The sequence below is a fragment of the Schistocerca gregaria genome, chromosome 7 (genome assembly GCF_023897955.1).
Source record: "Schistocerca gregaria isolate iqSchGreg1 chromosome 7, iqSchGreg1.2, whole genome shotgun sequence".
NCBI lineage: Eukaryota > Metazoa > Arthropoda > Insecta > Orthoptera > Acrididae > Schistocerca > Schistocerca gregaria.
Genome location: NC_064926.1, coordinates 439,250,624 through 439,274,843, shown reverse-complemented (window position 1 = coordinate 439,274,843; position 24,220 = coordinate 439,250,624). Strand labels below are relative to the sequence as shown.

At 38.8% G+C, this 24,220-nt stretch overlaps 1 protein-coding gene across 1 annotated transcript in view; it reads right to left on the bottom strand.

Annotated features, from left to right (window-relative positions):
* LOC126282419 (A disintegrin and metalloproteinase with thrombospondin motifs 12-like) overlaps positions 1–24,220 on the bottom strand; it is a 1,083,163-nt gene that overhangs the window by 98,758 nt on the left and 960,185 nt on the right. The window contains exons 11-13 of the mRNA XM_049982077.1: positions 23,440–23,529; positions 9,176–9,385; positions 4,657–4,762 (exon numbers count right to left, since the gene is read on the bottom strand). Of these exons, the coding sequence (XP_049838034.1) occupies positions 4,657–4,762; positions 9,176–9,385; positions 23,440–23,529 (406 nt within the window). The remainder of the gene's footprint in view (positions 1–4,656; positions 4,763–9,175; positions 9,386–23,439; positions 23,530–24,220) is intronic.

Genomic DNA, 24,220 nt, shown 5'->3' with positions numbered 1-24,220 from the left:
TGTCTCTGCCTCTGCCTTCGAGGCTGGACTCCTGGTTACAATGGGAGTGTTTCCATGTTCTAATGAAATCTCACATTTGGGTTGGAGTAGTGAAGCTTCAATGATGGCAGATTGTAGACTTGATTCTCCAGATAACATATACTTTCTTTCCATGAGAGGCATGCCTCTATAGCATCACTTTGCTCATTTGAGATTTTATTTACTACTTCTAAAATCTTTGAAATTAAAGTTTTTTTTCCTTAGTCTATTTATTTGAAAATACTGTGTAGTGTGGAATCTTTTCCCCAAATTCTTTATGTCCTCAGATGTTGCACTTTCAAACTGCCTGCAAATATTTCCTATCTTCATGTTTTTGCATATTCTGTTTTCTTTCTTTTTTTTTACATACGATCATTACACCAAATTACACTCCTGGAAATTGAAATAAGAACACCGTGAATTCATTGTCCCAGGAAGGGGAAACTTTATTGACACATTCCTGGGGTCAGATACATCACATGATCACACTGACAGAACCACAGGCACGTAGACACAGGCAACAGAACATGCACAATGTCGGCACTAGTACAGTGTATATCCACCTTTCGCAGCAATGCAGGCTGCTATTCTCCCATGGAGACGATTGTAGAGATGCTGGATGTAGTCCTGTGGAACGGCTTGCCATGCCATTTCCAACTGGCGCCTCAGTTGGACCAGCATTCGTGCTGGACGTGCAGACTGCGTGAGACGACGCTTCATCCAGTCCCAAACATGCTCAATGAGGGACAGATCCGGAGATCTTGCTGGCCAGGGTAGTTGACTTAAACTTCTAGGGCATGTTGGGTGGCACGGGATACATGCGGATGTGCATTGTCCTGTTGGAACAGCGAGTTCCCTTGCCGGACTAGGAATGGTAGAACGATGGGTTTGATGACGGTTTGGATGTACCGTGCACTATTCAGTGTCCCCTCGACGATCACCAGAGGTGTACGGCCAGTGTAGGAGATCGCTCCCCACACCATGATGACGGGTGTTGGCCCTGTGTGCCTCGGTCGTATGCAGTCCTGATTGTGGCGCTCACCTGCATGGCGCCAAACACGCATACGACCATCATTGGCACCAAGCCAGAAGCGACTCCCATCGCTGAAGATGACACGTCTCCATTCGTCCCTCCATTCACGCCTGTCGCGACACCACTGGAGGCGGGCTGCACGATGTGGGGCGTGAGCGGAAGACGGCCTAACGGTGTGCGGGACCGTAGCCCAGCTTCATGGAGACGGTTGCGAATGGTCCTCGGCGATACCCCAGGAGCAACAGTGTCCCTAATTTGCTGGGAAGTGGCGGTGCAGTCCCCTACGGCACTGCGTAGGATCCTACGGTCTTGGCGTGCATCCGTGCGTCGCTGCGGTCCGGTCCCAGGTCGACGGGCACGTGCACCTTCCGCCGACCACTGTCGACAACATCGATGTACTGTGGAGACCTCATGCGCCACCTGTTGAGCAATTCGGCGGTACGTCCACCCGGCCTCCCGCATGCCCACTATACGCCCTCGCTCAAAGTCCGTCAACTGCACATACGGTTCACGTCCACGCTGTCGCGGCATGCTACCAGTGTGAAAGACTGCGATGGAGCTCCGTATGCCACGGCAAACTGGCTGACACTGACGGCGGCGGTGCACAAATGCTGCGCAGTTAGCGCCATTCGACGGCCAACACCGCGGTTCCTGGTGTGTCCGCTGTGCCGTGCGTGTGATCATGGCTTGTACAGCCCTCTCGCAGTGTCCGGAGCAAGTATGGTGGGTCTGACACACCGGTGTCAATGTGTTCTTTTTTCCATTTCCAGGAGTGTATAAGAAAGTTGCACTCAAAAAAACAATGATATTTGTTATTCTCAGATCATACATTCCTCTTTCAAGTAAGATTAAAAAAGCTTTTCTTTCATTCCTTGCAGCATGATCTGATCCCATTGGAAAGATACTAAACAAGGAAATCTTTTCCCAACGTATTCCTCTAGATCCACTGAATATCATGGATGGCTCCATTATTAATTTAAAGTCTGACTGCTTTTACTCTGAAATTCAGTAACTATACTTTGCCCTTGGCTGTCTGCAGACAGTTCAATGTCCCTATTACTAGCTGTTCTAGATAATTAATTTTTGGTATACCTTTGCAGTGTGTGAAGTCTTGTTTTATGCTATCTGTCTCGTCCTTTTCATTAACAAAATTCGAAATAAGGCCTCAAGAGAACAGCTTAGCAGTTGCAAAGTTTTAGAGACCATTTTCATGTGTGATTTCTTATTTAACTGTGGCAGTACTATTCCATCTTCTGCCTGAGTCACAAAGTTGTTTTGTTTTCCACATAGTTCAATTAGTTAGTTTCATGTTCAATGGATTTTTTGCACAATAAGTAATAATGATATGGAATTAATAATTTTACATTCACATCACAGATTAATTTGGAAACATAGCTACATACTGCTCATTTATAAGTTATTATTTTTATTAATGACGATGTAAATAAAACAGAAAGAAACTTCCACATGGGAAAAATATATTAAAAACAAAGATTCCAAGACTTACCAAGCGGGAAAGCGCCGGCAGACAGGCACATGAACAAAACACACAAACACACACACAGAATTACGAGCTTTCGCAACTGGCAGTTGCTTCGTCAGGAAAGAGGGAGGGAGAGGGAAAAATGAAAGGATGTGGGTTTTAAGGGAGAGGGTAAGGAGTCATTCCAATCCCGGGAGCGGAAAGACTTCCCTTAGGGGAAAAAAAGGACAGGTGTACACTCGCACACACACACACACACATATCCATCCGCACATACACAGACACAAGCAGACATATTTGTAATATGTAATATTGTAATATTGTAATATTGTATGTAATATTGTATATTTGTAATATGTAATATGTCTGCTTGTGTCTGTGTATGTGCGGATGGATATGTGTGTGTGTGTGTGCGAGTGTACACCTGTCCTTTTTTTCCCCTAAGGGAAGTCTTTCCGCTCCCGGGATTGGAATGACTCCTTACCCTCTCCCTTAAAACCCACATCCTTTCATTTTTCCCTCTCCCTCCCTCTTTCCTGACGAAGCAACTGCCAGTTGCGAAAGCTCGTAATTCTGTGTGTGTGTTTGTGTGTTTTGTTCATGTGCCTGTCTGCCGGCGCTTTCCCGCTTGGTAAGTCTTGGAATCTTTGTTTTTAATTTATTATTTTTATTGTTATTGAATATACAGATGTGAGGGTGAGCAGCAGATATTATTCTTACAGTCCTTTTTTGAGAATTGAAGACTTTCTTTCTAAAAGATGAAATACACCAGAACATTATTCTATATAACATTAGAATGAATACGTCAACTTACTGATATGTCTCTCCCCAAGATTTGAATTATTCTAAGTGTGAAAGTGGCTGAACTAAGTTGTTCTCGTGGTTATAAAATGTGTTTTTTTTTTCAGTTAAAATTCTCATGAATATTGAACTAAGAATTTTAAAGTTTCCATCTTATTTATTATTTCTTCACCTTATGTTATACTCATGATGGATGCAGTACCCCTGGGTTGGAGAACTGAACATTTTGTGTCTTTTTAAAACTGAGGGCAAGACCATTGTCAGAAAAGCAGTCAATAATATAGGGTGGCTTCTCAAACTTGGAAAAAAAATTCCCTTAGACTCCCAGGTGTTCAAGAAAAGAAACTCCCGATAAACAGGGGGAGGGGGGGGGCGGCATACCACAATGATGACTTTTCTTTCCTCGCAGTTGAGCTATTTAGCAGCCACAAGCAATAGTTTAACCATAGCTTTTAAACATCGATAATTTATAAGGGATAATATTCATATAATTAACACACTTTCAAATATTAAGTAAGCTAAAATTTGTGATTTATAAAACTGAATAAAATTTAATTTCAATGCTAGCTTATATTTCCCTGAGGATTTATGAAACCCCCAAAATTCCCTGAGGTTTCCCTGACTTTCCAGATAAAATGAATTCCCTGATAATTCCAGGTGTTCTAGAAGAATAGCCACCCTGTTTAAGAACCTTGTTTACCATTCCTTCTGTTGCTGTGTGTATGCTCAGATTGATTAAAATACTAGTGTCATGTGCAAAAAGATCTAATTCTGCCTGTTGTACAGTAGATGGAAGATTGTTTATATATATGAGGAACAATAGCAGACCTAAGGTTGAGCCTTGAGGACTCTGATATGTTATTTCTACCCCAATCAGATTAATGTCCCCAGACTATGTTGGTTGAATTACTAAGCACAACTTCCTTCATTATTTTGGTACGATATGACATTATCCATTGTTTGGCTTCAACATCAATCACATCAATCTTGTAATCTAATAGAATATTGTGATTCATACAGTCAAATGCCTTAGATACGTCATAGAAATGTAAATGGGTGCTATTTTGTTAATTAATAGTTGTGAAATTTCGTGAGTGAGCAATTCTTCTGAAATACATACTGTGATTTGCTGAACATATTACTGTTGATCAGGTGAGATACTATTCTAGAATGCATCACCTTCTCAAAAATTTTGGAAAATGAAGTCTACTTCAAGTATACAAGTCATTATAGCATGAGTATAAGTTTCTAATAAATAAAAACAAAATAGTTTTATTTCATTAGCTTTGTTATTAATTAATTTACTTTTTCAAACACTTACATTTGTCATAATATGGCACCCACTTGTACATTTTGTTGTTGTATGTTTTGTTATTGAACTGGGAGCACTGTAAGTCTCTGGCATTTGGCTCTCCTTCAGGACAAGGCTGCAAAATATAACAAAACAGTATACAGAACTAAGAACTGATGAAATTTTGAGCAACTGATTTAATTCCAGTCAAACATATTTTATAACTGATATGTACTTATATTGTGATTTATGTATGGAATGTAACCATATTGGTGTTCTGTGAGTGAACTCATGGTGTGTGTTGATGGTTGAACAATGTGCAGGTCACTGTCATAATAATTTGGAAGTGTAAAAAAAAAAAAAAGAATTATGTTACTATTTTTTCTATATAAGCTTTAAGAAGAAACCACATTTGAAAAAATGGTATTTGAAGCACCAAAAAATGAGGAAAACTCATTGAACCAGGACATTTCTGCAGCCAACAAAACTGCATAGTGGAATCATACCTCCACTAGACAACTGAAGCCAAGACAATTATCGCCTTGTAAACATTTTACAGAAAAGATACTGTCACGAAATATGCCAAATTTAAGTAAATAAAAATAGTGACCATATTTTAACTGTGGTCTTCAGCCGGGATAGCATATTTCATCGATAGCATTGACCCATAAATTTGAAGGAGCTCCAGTCCTTCCTGGGAAATTAATATCCTAATGAAAATTTATCTCAGGTGTGGTGTCAGTTGTGCATTCGCTCATCATCTTAACATCCTGCAGTAGAAGGGCGTGCTTTGTGTATTGGTGGAGGCATATGCAAAGGTGTTCAAAACACTAAAGCAGGCCTTTCTATCAGTACAACTTCTCACCACATTTGAACTGTGCAGACACCATGTCTTGGAACATTTCAACTGGGCCAACAGCTACTTGTTGTGGCAGGCGACTCTGAATAGGGTTGGTTCAAATGGCTCTGAGCACTATGGCACTTAACTGCTAAGGTCATCCCCTAGAACTTAGAACTAATAAAACCTAAGTAACCTAATGACGTCACACACATCCATGCCCGAGGCAGGATTCGAACCTGTGACTGTAGCGGTCGTGCGGGTCCAGACTGTAGTGCCTAGAACCGCTTGGCCATTCCGGCCGGCTCTGAATAGGGCCTGGACGCTGTCCTGGGAGATAGACAAATAGATAGCTCTGAGTGTCTGATTATATTTGCGTTGAAGATGCTCAGTGCCATGAACAAGAGGTATTCACAAATCATAAAAGAGGTCCTCACAATAATCTTTGTGCTGAAGAAATTTTATGTATTTCTCTACAAAACAAAGTTTCACCTCATTATGGACCATAAGTCATTGATCTCCCTCTTCAGCCCTGTAGCAAAGCTACCCAAGAGGAAAGCCCACTTCCCCTATACCACTCAACATGACAACGTGGATGCCCTGTCCCATCTCCCAATGGGCTTCAACATGGAGTTCAACCAAGGCAAGACTTTTTGCTTTCAGCTGGATGAAGTGGCTCTATAGGCAGAGAATGCTTTTCCCATCGGGAGGGAGGGGGGGGGGGGGGGTTGAGGCTGTGTAGCATGGTCAAGGAGTCCATCTTACAACAGGGCTGGTTGGACTACATTCCTGGTCAACTCCACTCCTGGCTAATCCTGGTGGACAGAGTTATGTTACTAAACATGGATCTACTGCCTATCTGGGTGGTCCTGCCAGAACCTCCTCTGTACCCAGAAATCTTGTGGCTCCTGCACCAAGATCACTGGGGTGTCTTGTGAACTAAAATGTCCACCCAGCGCCTTGTTCAATGACTGAGTATACACCATCAGGTCAAATGTCTTGTCTGCAACAGTTATCAGTGTGAACAACAGCAAGTCACTCCCTACCAAACATTCTCACTCTGGATGACATACTCTTGCCCATGGGAACGGTTTACGCTGAGTTTGCGGGCCCCTTCACAGGTACCATGTGGACGATTGTACTCAATATGTGCTCAAGCTTACCATTCATGGTCAACTGTCAGTCCACAGTAGTGAGGAGGCTGGAGTCCCGGTGATCAACAAAATTTTCACTATAGAAGGACTTCCTCCCACAATGATCTCAGTGTGGAGGCTGGAGTCACAGTGCTCAACAAAATTTGCACCTCTCACAATGGTGTCAAATAGTAGACCACACTGAAACTTTCAACCTGCAGTGGAGTGTGCAGTGTTATGAAACTTCCTGACAGGTTAAAACTGTATGCCAGACTGAGACTCAGGACCTTTGCCTTTTGCAGGCAAGTGTTCTACCAACTGAGGTACCCAAAATTGATTCACAACTTGTCCTCATAGCTTTATTCCACCATTGCCTCATCTCCGAGCTTCCAAACTTCACAGTTCTCCTCCGTAACTTGTAGGGCTAGCACTCGAAGAAGAAAGGACTTTGCAAACACATGACTTAGCTGGGAAATTTTTCCAGAATGAGATTTTCACTCTGCACCAGAATGTGTGCTGATATGAAACTTCCTGGGAGATTAAAACTGTGTGCCAGAGCGAGATTCAAACGTGGAACCTTTGGGTTTAAGGGAAAGTGCTCTACCAACTGAGCTACCTCGGTACAACTTACGACCTGTCCTCACAGCTTTACTTCTGCCAGTACCTCATCTCCTACATCACAAACATCACTTTTTTCCTCCTGCAAAACTTGTACAGGACTAGCACTCCTAGAAGAAAGGATACTGTGGAGACAGAGCTTATTCACATTCTGGGGGATGTTTACAGAGTGATATTTTCACTCTACAGCAGTGTGTGCACTGATAGGAAACTTTCTGTCACATTAAATCTGTGTGCCAGACTGAGAACTGAACTCAGGAGGTTTAGGAGGTGGGAAATGAGAGACTGGTGGAAGTAAAGCTGTGAAGACGGGCCTTCTGTTGTGCTTGGGCAGCTCAGCTAGTAGAGCACTTGCCCATGAAAGCCAAGGTCCCAAGATTGAGTCTTGGTCTGGTGAGAGTTTTAATGTGCCTGGAAGTTTCATATCAGCACACATTCTACTGCAGAGTGAAAATCTCATTCTGTAAATATCCCCCAGGCTGTGGCTAATCCATGTGTCCACAATATCCTTTCTTTTGTGAGTGCTAGCCTTGCAAGATTTGCAGGAGCACTTCTGTGAAGTTTGAAAGGTAGGAGATGAGGTACTGGTGGAAGTAAAGCTGTGAGGATGGGTTGTGAGTGGTGTTGGTGTAGCTCAGTTGGTAGAGCACTTTGCTCTGAAAGGGATGAGCCACTAACCCTTTTTCGAATTCCTGTAGGTTGAAACTGACAGGGGAGAAGTGCCTAGGTAAACATTTCTATGGTCATCAGCTCCAGACACTCCTAAATCTCATTTTGCCCATGCCTGTGAGACTGGCCACAGCACTGTCTCCACAATTCTGTCTAGGAAACTGTGTGTTGTGGCCTTCAGATATCAGTACTAGTAGATTTCCATGATCGTCTGGCAGCAGCTGGGATACCATGTGTTCACTCTGGCTATGGGTGACTATGCAGTGACATGCCATCAAAATCAGCACCACTTGCAGTGAGGGACCAACTTGCAGCCACCTCCAAGCCCTCTGGCAGACACACACTGCAGCAACACCACCTTTCATTCCTCTTCCGCCGGACCCTCTGCTATCTCCTCTCCTGCTCCTGAGCTCTTCCTGCCATATAGTTGTCAGTTCTGTTCACCAATTTCAGCCAATTACTCATCTCCCTCTCTTTATAGGCTACCTGAGAGGGACGATATGTCAGAAGAAGATCAGACATGGTACTGGCCTGCTGACGCTGAAATCACCACTGCAGCTCCTTTCTGTGCCAGATCCCAACTTGGACATGGAATGACCTCAGCTACCAGCACTGAAGTCACTAAGACTCTGATTGTGCCACCAGGCAGTGATCTTCCAGCCATACACTCCTGTCTATGCTGATTGGGAGCTGGTAAAACCAGAGGGGGCATCCAAGGCTTCCACAGACATCATCCTCATCCTGGTTCAGAGTGCTGCCTGGCTGTTTTGCCAGCTGGGGATCAACTAACCAAGATGTAGCTCACTGCTCCCCCATGGAAGAAGGAATGTAGTAACTCACTGGGCTTCCACCTACATTTTGGGCACCAGCCAATATTTTTGACATTGGCCGTCATTGTACCTCTGGCACATACAACATACCGGTCACTCCACATCCATTATTCTTGCAACATGACTATGTCATACACTGTATCTGTACTGAACTATTGCCCAATGAGGTCATTAAGTATACTTGTTCTGGAGGGTTATTTGGTGTCTGGGCTTCTCTACTTATAAACTGGTTTATAAAAAGAGATTGTTTTTGCCTCAGGAGATTACAATTCCAAGTCTGACATCTTTCTAGGAAAGACCTAACCAGGAATTGGCAAGGAATAAAGTAGTGAAACGTGTAACACATTTTGAAAGAAAATGTAAAGCATGAGTATGAAACAGAGTAACATGCAGTTGGTCAATAGCAAACTGCACTGTAGAATGTTTGGAATTTATACAATAATATAAGTTATGTTGCTTACCTGTGTGTTACAGAGTCTGTAGCGACGACGTTCTCCCAGGCAATACTTCCCACCAAATTTGGGAATTGGGTTGTTGCACTCTCTTTCAATGGTGGAAATTCCAGCACCACATGTGCGTGTACATTCACTCCATGACCCCCATTCCCCCCACCCGCCATTTACTGGATCAGGTCGATCTCCAACTTCAACACACTTGCGATCTTGACACCACTATAGAACAAAAATTTATTTTAAATAACTTGGTTTGTAGCAGCTCTGAGATTGTTCTGTTACATAACAAAGTGAGTCACAATACTTTGTCAAACATGAAAACACTTATAGTAAAGTTACTTCTGATTGATTCGTTTGTTCAGTCCCTTTCTTGATGTAAAATAGTAAAAATAGATTAAAAATTTGGAAAGGAGAACTATTTCACAGAATATTCAACTCACAGATTAATTATTACAATATTCATTCAACAAAAATAAATATGGAGGATCATATGAAACAAATATGGTAAGTTATTAATGCACTATTAGTTTATTAGTAATAATAATAACATTTATGATACCATGAACAACTGCAGTAGACCTAACCGTTAAACTGTACACATGTCTAAGTGAGTGAAAAAACATATTTACACTTACTTTCATACAAAATCTCGATAAAAATAAGCTACTCCACTTATTATTGTAGCAAATGGATACAACCACTGTCATCTAGGTAAAACTTATTACATAATCATAATATTTTTCACTCATTTTGGCAATATTTTGCTGCTGATGCACGAGCTTCCTGTTCAGGCATTCTCACACACAGTTGTGAAATTTTATTCTAGTATGTATTAGACTTGTTACTGGTACAATATTTTTTTAGGAATATGTAAAAAGAAAAAAGTTTTCTAGTGTCATGTTAGAAAGTGTCAAAGGCTATTTTAGTGCTTATGTTATATAAGGAAATCTGTACCCACTTCTTAATGATACCAACAAATGAGTAGCCCCAAGATATCAGTGCAGCTCCTGACAGCAGTTCATGATCAACACTCAATGAGTAACATTTCCACTATCATTTCTGGTTTAGCATTCAAAGCATGTAATATAAAGAATGGAATAGATGTTTATTGTCTCATAACATACAATTTCAAGTCATTGGCTTTATGTACAAAATACTCATCAAATCACAAAAACTGGTTTACAATTTTTTCTGTAAGATTATTAATATCAAAAACTGTACTGGATATGAAATTAATATGCAACTAATAATTTTTCTTAAAAAGTAACAAACTTTTAAAAATTAACAGTCCTAAGTACTTGCTCCCTCCTGCTCAAATTTTCAGGTTGTTCTTCATTTATTTACTTAGCATCCTTGTATCTCATTATTATAAAAATGATATAGGATTTGTCATACATTGTCTTACATAGAAAACAGGACATGAAAAGATTTACAATTATATGTCCATCCTTGTATCTCATCATGAAAAAATAATATAGGATTTGTCATACATTGCCTTACATAGAAAATAGGACATGAAGAGATTTACAATTATATGTCCATAAATAAAATATAAGGGTAATATATAACATGAAACCATATGCATAACAACATTCATAATATGCTAAATTAGAATAATAGATGAATACAATTTAGCTTTCAATGAGCATTTTGGGTCATTATGACAAAGGAAATAACCTACTGTATATTGAATGCTGGTGATTTAAGTATTCTTTGACACTATAAAAACTCTTGCTAATTAACATTTTTTAAGTTGTTTTTTGAATATGTGGGATTTTGGTATACTTTTAATTTCTTTTGGCAGAGCACTAAATAAGATTTTTGGCTGAAAAAGAACACTTTTTTGATACATAGCTTTTGCGTGACTTTCTCTATGAAAGTCGTCTCTATTTCTCGTTTTGTAGTTATGAACTTGATTGTTTAACAAAGAATGTTCCTGGTGTGCCTTCATAAAACATGTTGTTATTGTTGTTGTTGTGGTCTTCAGTCCAAAGACTGGTTTGATGCAGCTCTCCACGCTACTCTGTCCTGTGCAAGCTTCTTCATCTTCCAGTACCTACTGCAACCTACATCCTTATGAATCTGTTTAGTGTATTTATCTCTTGGTCCCCCTCTTCAATTTTCACCCTCTGCGATGTCTTCCAATACTAAACTGGTGATCCCTTGATGCCTCAGAATATGTCCTACCAACCAATCTCTTCTTCTAGTCAAGTTGTGCCACAAATTTATCTTCTCCCCAATTCTATTCAATACCTCCACATTAGTTATGTGTTCTACCCATCTAATCTTCAGCATTCTACTGTAGCACCATATTTCAAAACCTTCCATTCTCTTTTTGTCTAAACTATTTATCAACATCATTTTACTTCCATACATAGCTACACTCCATACAAATACTTTCAGAAAAGACTTCCTGACACTTAAATATATACTCAATGTTAACAAATTTCTCTTCTTCAGAAACGCTTTCCTTGCCATTGCCAGTCTACATTTTATATCCTCTCTACTTCTACCATCATCAGTTATTTTGCTCCCCAAATAGCAAAACTCATTTACTACTTTAAGCGTCTCATTTCCTAGTCTAATACCTGCAGCATCACCCGATTTAATTCAACTACATTCCATTATCCTCGTTTTGCTTTTGTTGATGTTCATCTTATATCCTTCTTTCAAGACACTGTCCATTCCATTCAGCTGCTCTTCCAAGTCCTTTGCTGTCTCTGACAGAATTACAATGTCATTGGTGAACCACAAAGTTTTAATTTCTTCTCCATGGATTTTAATTCCTACTCATAATTTTTCTTTTGTTTACTGCTTGCTCAATATACAGATTGAATAACATTGAGGATAGACTACAACCCTGTCTCACTCTCTTCCCAAGCAGTGCTTCCCTTTCATGCCCCTCTACTCCTATAATTGCCATCTGGTGTCTGTACAGATTGTAAATAGCCTTTTCATCCCTGTATTTTACCCCTGCCACCTTCAGAATTTCAAAGTGTGTATTCCAGTCAACATTGTCAAAAGCTTCCTCTAAGTCTACAAATGCTATAAATGTAGGTTTGCCTTTCTTTAATCTATTTTCTAAGATAAGTCCTAGGGTCAATATTGTCTCGCATGTTCCAACATTTTTATGGAATCCAAACTGATCTTCCACAAGTTCAGCTTCTACCAGTTTTTCCATTCATCTGTAAAGAATTTGTGTTAGTATTTTGCAGCCGTGGCTTATTAAACTGATAGTTCAGCAATTTTCATGTCTGTCAACACCTGCTTTCTTTGGGATTACTTTCATAAATATAGATACATGGGGGTAGAGTCATGATTTGTAGTTCCTTGAAAACTTTTTTACATGATTCTCTGTGTGTCATACCTCTGATTATCCTTATTACCCTCTTTTGAAGCACAAATGAGTGTTTGACCAAACTGGTATTCCCCCAAAAATGATACCATATCTTAGTGTGCTATGCATGAGTGCAAAGTATGAACATAACACTGCATCAACGCAACAGGAATTTTTTAGTATTCTAAGAACATAACAATACTGACTTAATTTTTTGTTTAACATTTCTGTATGTTTCTCGCACATTAAGTATTCATCTAGTCATAATCCTAAAAGTTTAGTGTGGGGGGTTTGCTCTATCTTACACTGCCCAAGTTTTACAGTTAGGCCAGAATTTACTTTGTTTGTTATATGTCTGAAGTTCATCTAAACTTTATTTTTGTCAGTAACAGATAATTTGTTGTCTGTAAACCACATGTTTGCTTCTTCTGTGGCTACTGTGACTCTCTCCAATAAGTCAGTTGCATTCATAGCTTTGACAAATAGACTGGTGTCGTCAGCAAACAATACTGCATATGCTATTGATGGTTCAAATGGCTCTGAGCACTATGGGACTCAACATCTGAGGTCATCAGTCCCCTAGAACATAGAACTACTTAAACCTAACTAGCCTATGGACATCACAAACATCCATGCCCGAGGCAGGATTCGAACCTGCGACCGTGGAAGTCGTGCAGTTCCCGACTGAAGCGCCTAGACCCGCTCGGCCACCATGGCCAGCTCTGTTATTGATTAATGGCTTGGCAAGTCATTTATAAATATTAAGATCAGCAATGGCCCCAGTACAGAGCCTTCCGGCACGCCATACCTGACTCTTTGGTATGCCGATGAGTAGACTTTACCCACATGCTGTATCTCTGCCTTCAGATACCTATTAGAAAGATAGGATTTGAACCAATCAGGTGCTACTCCATGAACTCCATAGCAATATAGTTTCCTGAGCAGTAAATTATGGTCAATGACATCGAAAGCCTTAGACAGGCCCAGAAACAGGCCGCAGTTTAATTCATTTTTGTCTACAGAATTTATGATCAGTGTTAAAAAGTTATAAATTTCTGTGTTAGTTGACCTATTTTTCCTAAAAACGTTTTGCCCTTTAACTGTAATTTGATTTTTATTAAGAAAATGAGATAGTCCATCATGCATTACCCTTTCAATTACTTTTGAAAATCCAGATAACAATGATATAGGCACATAATGGATTACATCAGACTAGTCCCCCTTCTTGTAAATAGGCTTGACAATCAATTTCTTTAGTTTTTCTGGGAAGAGTCCTGTGCTAAATGACATGTTAATCATGTCACCAAGTGGGGAGTCTATGAATCTTGCACTGTTCTTTATTACTTTGTCTGGAATCCCATCACAGCCACATGTCATTTTATTTTTCAACTGATTTAAGGCATTTTGTCCCTCTAATGCAGTAATAGGGAATAGAAACATGGTATCATCATTCATTGGTAGTTGCACTCTGGAGTTGAAATCACATATTTCTTGAATTAGTTTTGTTGCGATATTTTTGTAATGTGTGTTGAATATGTTGGCTATCTGTAGTGGGTCCTCAACTGCTTTCCCTTTACTTTTAATTACAAGAATGCTGTTTTTACTTTTTTTTACCTATGCTCCTATTTATTACCTCCCAGGTTGATTTTATTTTGTTAGTACCTTTCCTGATATATGAGTCATTATTTAGTTTCATAGCCACTATTATAACTTTTTTATATGCTTTCCTGTAAATTTTTACATATGGTTTTAATGCAACAGTATTTTTTGCAGATTTATTTAACTTTTATAGGGTGTCTGCAGATTTTTTCATTCCCTGTGTTACCCACGCCTTTGTTTTGGTTTGAATTTTGATTCATTTAATAGGAAATGTGATATCATAACAATACCAATAATTTGCTAGGAATGACTCAAATTTTTCATCTACATCACAGGTTGATTCTTTGTCCCAAGTTATATTTTTTAACATGTTGATAAAAACCCTTCTGCTGTCTTCATTTACAAATCATTTCTCTCTGTATACCACTGGATCCTTAATAGATATATTTTATAATGTTAACGTGACTGCCTTATGATCCGAGAACACTGTCTCTATTACTTCAGTGATATGTTCACATTTATTCTTATTGACAAATGCTTGATCAATTATTGTTCCAGATACATTTAAACATCTAGTGTCTTCTGTTACTGTTGCTGTCATATTATAAGATAAGCACTGATTGGTCTGTTGTTGTTGTTTACTGCGTTTAGTTTTAAAATTAACATTAAAATCTCCAAGGACAATTGTATTTGTTAACTGCTGTTTGAGTTGATTTAGCAACATGTCAAGGTCGTGGAGAAAAGAAGTAAAATTCCATGATGGTGATCTATATATGCACACAATAAACATTTTAAGTTTTTTTAACTCACATACACAGTATTCAAAGTCTTTTTCTATGCATTTTACGCTACTATATTTAACTTATTTTGCATCAAGACCTGACCTAACATATATGCACATACCACCACCCATACTATTAACGCTACAAAACATACTTGTCATTTCAAATTCAAGAATAACAGCAGTACAAGACTGTGTCTCCTTCAGCCAATGCTCATTTGCACACAAGGCTGCAGTTTCTTTTAAATAGTCATTTAGGAGGACTTCTATTTCACCTAGCTTGCCGCCTAAACCCTGTAAATTCTGATAGAAAACTGTTAACTTATTTTAATTTTTTGATTTCGGTGCACCATTTACCTTATTATTTGTGTGATGCTGCCTGCCAATAAAAAATCCTGGAGATGTGTTGGTGGAGCTGCTTTTCTTCTGAGTCGAAGTTTAATGTTGCCTTCAGATATTTATTCAGCTGGTGGTGCTGTGGATGGTGTTTCATCTTCTAATGATGAATATTCTTGTGACGATTTTTGTCCAACTGTAGTAGATTCTGCTGCTGGTGTGGAAGAGGTACCCCCTTCTGCAAACTTCATTAGCATTGATAAAGGAGATGTAACTACATCTGTTAAATCTTCATTTTTATGTTGGAGAATTTCAGTTGCCATGATGGGTGGTGGTGGTGGTAGTGGTATGGTAGGGCAATTCTTGTCTTCAACTGCTAACACTCAATTAAGTACTTCTCGACTAATAAATGTTCTTTCAAGTTTATTTCTGTGTAGCCCATGCCTGGTAAAATGACTTCTTTCTGAAGATGGTACATTCATATATGTGGCATTCAGGAAGCTTCGGCATATTTTTTCATATTTTGTATTAGTAACAGTGATTTCTTTGTTGACACAAGATTTTTCCATGAGATCATGTCTTTGTGGTATACTTGCAACATAGAAGTTCACATTTGTAATTTTCTGTAGTGAGTTTCTTAACAATCTTGTGGCGAATTTACCCTCATTCCTACATACGTCATTAGCACCACTGATTATTAAACAGTTTCTTCCAGGCTCCAAAAATTGTTCACAATTTTTTAGAATTTCACTCAAGGGAGTGCCTGGTTTCATTATTCCACTAACCTTAAACATATTTTGCATGTTACACATGATACCAGCTAAGCCCTTTCCATGACTGTCTGAGAGCATGCAGATATCTTCTTTGTTCTTCTTGCTTGAGGTTGTTATGCTCTCAAGATATGTATGTTCCCTGCTAATTATAGTACCGGTATATCCTTGCTTGTTATTACAAGACTTCATACTTGACTGATTTTTAATCTCTGTATTTGGTGAAAGTACTTCGTTTCTTTTGCTATTTTCACATCTTTCAGGCTCATCACAGGTTAAAATAATTCTTTTACTGTATGGTAACATTTCTGCACTAGTTTTTTGTATAAGGTTTTTTTTCAGTGTTTCTAAATTTATACCGAGCAATTCTCTTCCTTTCACTTTGTATAAATATTCATACTCACATATTGTGGAGTTTGAGCATAAAGTTTTAAATATTGGGTGGGCAGCATAACATTATTTTGTTTTCTGCTGTTGTAATCATGTTGAAAATTATTTGCTAAAAATAAATCAGGGTCACTATGTGCAAAGATAATCAGCTCATAGATATGTAGTGAGGGAACACTTCACATACTCAGATTTTTTAAGAGTGGGCAACAAGTTTTTTTTCCTAACATTGTGCATATTTCTAATGAAGGTTTCCTGAAGTTTTCATACTGGACGCATATGGTTTGAATTACCCCAAAATACAATTCCGTACCTCGTTACTGATTCGAGGTAGCTGTGATATAGTATCTTTTTTACACTCATACTGGTAGCAATGTACAATATTCTCATTTTAAATGCTAGGCTACTTAATTTACTTGCAAGGTACTGTATATATAAGCCCCATGATAGAATTCTATCCCATTGCAGTCCTAGGAATTTCACACAATTTCCTGCAGATCCTGGTTTGTGTGATTGATTTGAACATCATTTAATTTTGCTTGTTTTGTTGCTTGTTTTGTTGTAAACTGCATTAACATATCACATGTTTATCAAAGTTTCTTCAAGTCAATCACCCAATAATTATGAACAGCTATTAGTTAAATTTTGTTAGACATCTTAAACTGTATGTCGTTTCCCATTCTGTCTCACTATAAGTATGAAGATTCATACACAAAGTTGATCATCATCAATAAATTAGACAGTGATAATAAATATGCATAAAATTGAATATCTGCTTCAATGATGGTGTGTTAAGTTATCTGAAGTTCTCTCAAAACATCTAGCAGCCAACAACCAGAGAATGAAAGAAGAAGAAGACTTATGAACCACCTGACTGACAGGTCAATAAGCTCATATTTCACAGGAAAATATGATATAGAAGCACCAAACAAATATGTCATCTTGGAAATATACCAAATGCAGGTTACAGGAAATGTAGCAGATACAGTCAAAAGTGGTCATGTGTAAGTATTGATAAAAGGAATATCGATTGAATGGAAGCAGTACAGTCTTTGAAGTTCCATAAGATCCATGCACTGCCTAACTAACTAGTCTGATATCTCCATTGACAGTGCCTGCAGGGCATTGCATAAGGGCTTTAGCTTTCTGTCAGTGGATCATTATATCAGTAATTCCAGATGAGGAAAAACTTGATGATTGGTTTTGGTCTGACATAATGTGCTTCCATCTTGATCAATATGTGAATGCACAGAATTTGTGCATCTGGCAACAGAAAATCCACATCAGTTGCATGAATCCCCTCTGTATGCATGAAAATGTTGTTGTTTATGTGTAGTATCATGTATGCCAGTCTTCATCACATTCTATCATGGCACGGTGAATGGTGACCACTATGTATAATAGTGCAACTATCTGTAAACACTGTGCTTGTACACTAGCTATGGAACTCGTAGTTTCCTGAGGCCAATGATACCACTTATACAGCCAAAAATGACATGAATTTCTTAGAGCAGTGTTTTCATGGAAAACTTTGATCAAAGGGGGTTGTGGTCCCTCAGTTTCCTGATTAATCTCCACCTTTTTTGCAGGGATACTTAAAGGATGCTACTTACAAAACTCACCCTCACACTATTACTGAAAGCTGAAATTGATCTATGTGTTGTTATAATACCTCAACCATTGTTACAACAGAGGTTTAAGTGTATGCAACATCATATTCAGTTAAGTGAATCATATAATGGAGGCCACTTTCAACAACTTTTTGACCTAAATTATTTTCCTAAATCGCTACATTACCTTTTGAACATAATATATTAATGAATTATTTATATAATTATTGATATACAGCTGTGGATGATTTTTCACAGTATTTTACTCCACAAAGGGTGATAAGAAATTTGATTAAGGTAGGTAACACACACTTTTCAGAGGCCCCTTCAATGACCTGGAATGCTCATACTCACTCTAGAGTGCATTTATTCCTCAATGGTATTTGTTGCTAATGGGATAAAAAACTGCAATAGCTTATATTTACACCACTATCATACAAGACACAGTCGTCACTTTGTTTTAGTCTTTACCTACTTTTCTTGGATTCAGAATGGGATTCTGTACTGTAACACAAATGTTTTCAATAAGTTACTGATCAAACATAAATCAAGATGTTGAGCACAAACTAGGAATTCAAAAGAAATTCAAAATAAACCAAATTAGATACTCTTTCTATAAAGTATTTGATTACTTCTGGAAGATCTTGTTACCTGAGTGCCAAGTAACTATGGTCATCATTAACAGATTTCAATTCTTACAGCATATATGTAACTATTCTTCTGTGATAAATATTACAGTGGTCATTTTGGTAATCAAAGAATCAGTATGAGATAAACAGTATTGTTCAATATAACAGAGGAGGCAGCAGAATTTCTCAAAATAACTGCTTTCCTAGCACATTTACTATATTAGATTTAGTGCTTAAAGCAGAGCTTTGTCTTCCTTTGTCTTCAAAACAGATTGTTTCTTCTTAATGTGTGGTCTGCATGACCTGCTCCTCATTTCTAACCTTCTGTAAGCTATTCTTCTTTCCTCCTTGTGATCGTTTCTTGTACTTTAATATGTTATTTATTGGTAGTACTGGAATTTCACTTCCTGTATGTAAGAACTTATACTGTAAACTGCTTTACAGGATTACAATGAAACTAATAACAGAGGAACATTGGCTTCAAACATATTCTTAACCTATATAGATGGAACTTTGAATAATACTGATGAACTGTTCAGAAACCATAATGTTTGATGCACTTCTAATAATGAAGTCGAAACTTAACCAACAACAATGCACAGCTTGCACAGTCTCCTGCTGACATGCAGGGTCCATGGATTCATGAGGTTGTCTCCGTACGCGTGCACATCCATCCACTCGATACAATTTGAAACAAGTCTTCTCTGACCAGGCAACATTTTTCCACTCATCAATAGCCCAATATCAGCGTTGATGGGCCCAGGCGAGGCATAATGCTTTGTGCTGTGCACTCATCAAGGGTACACGAGCGGGCCTTCAGCTCCGAAAGCCCATATCAATGATGTTTCATTGAATGGTTCAAACACTGACACTCGTTGAAGGCCCAGCATTGAAATCTGCAGTAATTTGTGGAAAGGCTGCACTTCTGCAACACTGAATGACTCTCTTCAGTCATCATTGGACCCATTCTTGCAGGATCTTTTTCTGGCTGCAGCAATGTAGGAGATTTGATGTTTTATCAGATTCCTGATATTCACAGTACACTAATGAAATGGATGTATGAGAAAATCGCTGATTCATCACTACCTCAGAGATGCTGAGTCCCATTGCTCATTTGTCGACTACAACATCACGTTCAAACTTACTTAAATCATGATAACATGCCATTGTAGCAGCAGTAACCAATCTAACAACTGCGCCAGACACTTGTTGTCTTACATAGGCTTTGCCGACTGCAGTGCTATATTCTGTCTGTTTACATATCTCTGTATTTTTCTCTGTATTTGAATATGCATGCCTATACCTGTTTCTTTGCCACTTCACTCTGTGTGTGTGTGTGTGTGTGTGTGTGTGTGTGTGTGTGTGTGTGTGTGTTAGAGATTTTTTTATGCAGGCTTCTACCAGATACCATAAATGTTTTAAATTTTTCAGTTAAACTTAAACCGAAGTTTAAGTTTCATAGTGGATGTACTGATGGGCCCACCATGGCCTGTGGATGGAGTTTACATTTATATTCCAGTACATAAGAGCACTAAATACGCAAGTGTTGAAGTCACATCTGGGCACAATGGAAAGACTCCTAAACATTTAAGCTTGTGGCCAAGCATTTAAAGATCACTTTGGCAAAATCCCACCTTATCAAGAAACTCTGCTTGATTGGAAGAAACATTTTTCTTTTCAACAATTTCAAAGAGAGGATACATGGGAGGAAACATGCCACTGTCACTCAACTTTTCACAATTTCACAATGAATGTTGTATTCAATATTTACAGATTCAGGACCATACTTACACATCAGTATCTCTTTAAATAGTATGTTGTGAGTAAAACTCAACAACAACTAATGAAATTTGTATTTAAAAAAGTGGTGGTCCTGAAGTAAGCACCCCCCACCCCTAAAAAAAAGGTAGTATACAGTTTTGAAAGTGTGTTGATAGTGCCAAGAATGTTCTAAAAGATATTTTCAGTTTCTGGACCCTACTTATACATCAGCACCTCTTTAAGAATTATGTTGTAAATATAAATCAATCACAATTAACTTTTATATCACAGGAATGTGATGCAAGAATGATCTATGGCATTCCTAATCACACATGCTGGAAAGGTCTCATCAAAGCAATTGAGATTCGAGGGCTGTCTATATGAAGTTCATATCTTTGGATAGAAAAAAAAAACTAGAAATCCTTGACCTTTGTGTGTTTATTAGTCTTTCTCTGTACAGGATTTTGTAAAATTTCATTTTCCAGTGATATTTTACCTCATATATGCCATGACTGCGAAAGTGCTCAGTTTGTCCTTGGAATATGTTTTCCACCACAATAATCACATCATTACCATTGACAAATTGGGAAAAAAATTCTGGGTGGCACATCTGGTAAATAAATGTGGTAATATTCTGTAGCCTCAGCATGAACAAAGAGGCACATGTCCTTGAGCAGTGTGAGTATGGGCACTGTTGTGCAACAGTCACACATCTTCTACAGTCATTCCTCTTCTTGTCTGCATAATCTCAGGTTCTCGGCTGGTCAGAAAATTTTGTTTACACTGTGCAATATTGAGCAGCCTCCTTCTCATATAGTTGGTGAGGATGACTTCTTGATAAAAGACAGACTCTTCCCGGGAGAGGACAGTGTCTTTATCTTATTTGGTGGGAGGGAATCCATGTATTTCCATTATTTTCTTCTCCTCATTCATTTTTATGGTGAAATGGTGAATCCATGGCAGGACAAATTGTCTTCCTTATTTCATTTCCAACGTATGTCATGTGATGCTCCCTTCCATTGGACATTAACAAACTATGGACTCTTCGGGCAACTATTTTGCCATGCAGGATCTTGAGCACTGATCCTACATTTCATACCAACCACTTGTATGGTAACGCATTTACCAGAAAAAAACAAAGCTTCCGCCTTCATGATGATCCTTAGTTTCTCCATCAGAGGCAGACAATTACTTTTTGATGAATCTGAATGATTACAATGAAACACTCCTTTATTCTTTTTCATAATCTTATATGTTGTTGCACTATTTTTGCTATACACAACCTCTATTTCCCCAAAGATTTCCTTTGCTGATTTCCCTTGGAAAAGAGTAAATGATAAATAACTGCACAAAGGACAATGTACCACTGCAACTACCTTGCTTCTTTTCTCTATAGCAATAACATAAAAAAACCACACTGCACTTCCACTGTATAAGTCCACCTAAATAGCTGAGAGGGTTAGCATGAAAGACTGCCCTGCGTGGGACCCAGCTTTGATTCCCAGTACAGCCAGGGATTTTTCCTTGATGGGAGCACTGTAAGAGGATGCACTCAGCCTTGAGGTGCCAATTGAAGAGCTACTTAACTGAGTAGTAATGGCTCAAGGTCATGAAAACTGGCAATGGCTGTGATAGTGGTGTGTTGAGCCCATGGCCCTCCCTAATGCATCCAGTGATGCCATTGGTGGAGGATGACACAGCAGTCGGTCAGTACTGATGGGCCCACCATGGCCTGTGGATGGAGTTTACATTTATATTCCAGTACATAAGAGCACTAAATACACAAGTGTTGAAGTCACATCTGGGCACAATGGAAAGACTCCTAAACATTTAAGCTTGTGGCCAAGCATTTAAAGATCACTTTGGCAAAATCCCACCTTATCAAGAAACTCTGCTTGATTGGGAGAAACGTTTTTCTTTTCAACAATTTCAAAGAGAGGATACATGAGAGGAAACATGGCACTGTCACTCAACTAGTCACAAATGAAATCCATTCACAAAAGGAAACTAAACTTTAAGAACCATTGTCAACAATACTTGACCACTTTAAAAAAAAAATTTGAAACTTGAACGATTTAGAATGATATTTGTGAATGAATAATTTGAAAATGAGATGGAGCAGTGAGCTGTCACATGCCAAGGTTTGTTGGCTGGCATCCACACTGTAGCAGTATCATTAAGGAGGCATAGGACTTTCAAAAGTGGCCTCCATAACAAGACTGTCACATTGTGGACACAGAAAGTTGCTATTTGCTAGGAGTAACCAGCAGCCACCATCTGACGATGTCAAGCAACTGCCTCAAGCAAATATTGGAAATTTACAAAATGTAATCCATACAATGATCATGATATCTGTTTGGACTACGTTATTTGGATGGGTATGCTAAAGAAACTTTTTATTTGGACATGTAGCAAATGTGGTTAGTACCTCCCATCAAAAACAAGGGAATTGTGGGTCATGCCCTGTAACAGCATGACAGGAGTTCCAGAACATTTTTCATTCAGGTGCATGATTTCCTCCAATAACAATTTCAAGACCACTAGATTAGGCATGGTTCAGCAATACCTTAAGCCCCACTGAAATGACGAGCAGGAATCACAGATCTTACCATGCCAGGCAATTCATTACTGGGAATAACAGAATTCCCTATGTCTCAACATCAGCTCAAAACTTAACGGTATAAAATATTGCACCGAAGTGTTAAGGAAGCCTTTGAAAGCATAACTCATGAGATCCTTTGCAAGTCTTGAAGGATGACCTGGAGACACATAAATATCTGTGTGCACAAACAGATCTGCTGTGTTCATAGCTGTCATAAGGAAGTCACTTATTTAGATCTAGGGGTACAGTAAATTCCAATACACATTGTACAATGATGTTATGCCCGTCACAATATAAGTATTTAACAAATTACTTTCAATAAAAAGCTGAAAATCAATAGTACTCAAAAAGAAATAAAAAAAAGCCTTCACTGAGTGTTTCTGTTATAGAGGACATGAATTTTTAAGTCATTAGCTAGAGCCTACCATTTACATCCTTTATGGTGCACTAAATGAACTCACCATGTTCCAGCCACAGGATGTGCCTGGAGCAGCTGGTCTCAAGATTGTAGAACACAAAGGACCCACTTGACACCACAGCCTCTCACATACCTGCAAGAATTAAATTACAGCTCTACCTTTCATTGCACTATACATAATTTATTTTCAAGGTTCATAATTTTTAGTTAAATATAACCATTTCTTAGTTCGTATAACTAATATGACAACATTATGAAAAGGATAGATTGCTACTCGCCACGTAGTGGATTGCTGAGTCACGGATAGGCATAAAAAAAAGACTGTCAAACAAGTAACCTTTCCACCAAAAAGGCCTTCATGAGAATTAGACAATTCACACACATACAAACATGCAAACGCAACTCACACTCACATGACCACACTCTCCGGCTGCCGAGGCCAGACTACGAGCAGTAGTGTGTGAAAAAAGAAGGAGGCTGGGTGGTGGGTTTAAGGAGGGGGGAACCACATGGTAGAGATGGATGATGGTAAAGTGTTGCTTGTGGGAGCATACAGAGACGAGATGGAGAGAGGGTAGGGCAGCTAGGTGCAGTTGTGAGGTTAGACAGAGGAGGGAGCAGATTCTTCGTATCAACACCAGCTTTTCTGTATTGTGCAGGTGGGAACTCTCCCCACAATATGTCCTACGATCGCGTAACCCTCCTGGCCTCAACCTTCATTGGACATTGTCCTTTACACACCTATCCCATTCCCTGTTCCCCTTCCACCACTACACAGAACTCTATTTCACCAATGCACCCACAGTCTTTTTACTCCTCTCCTT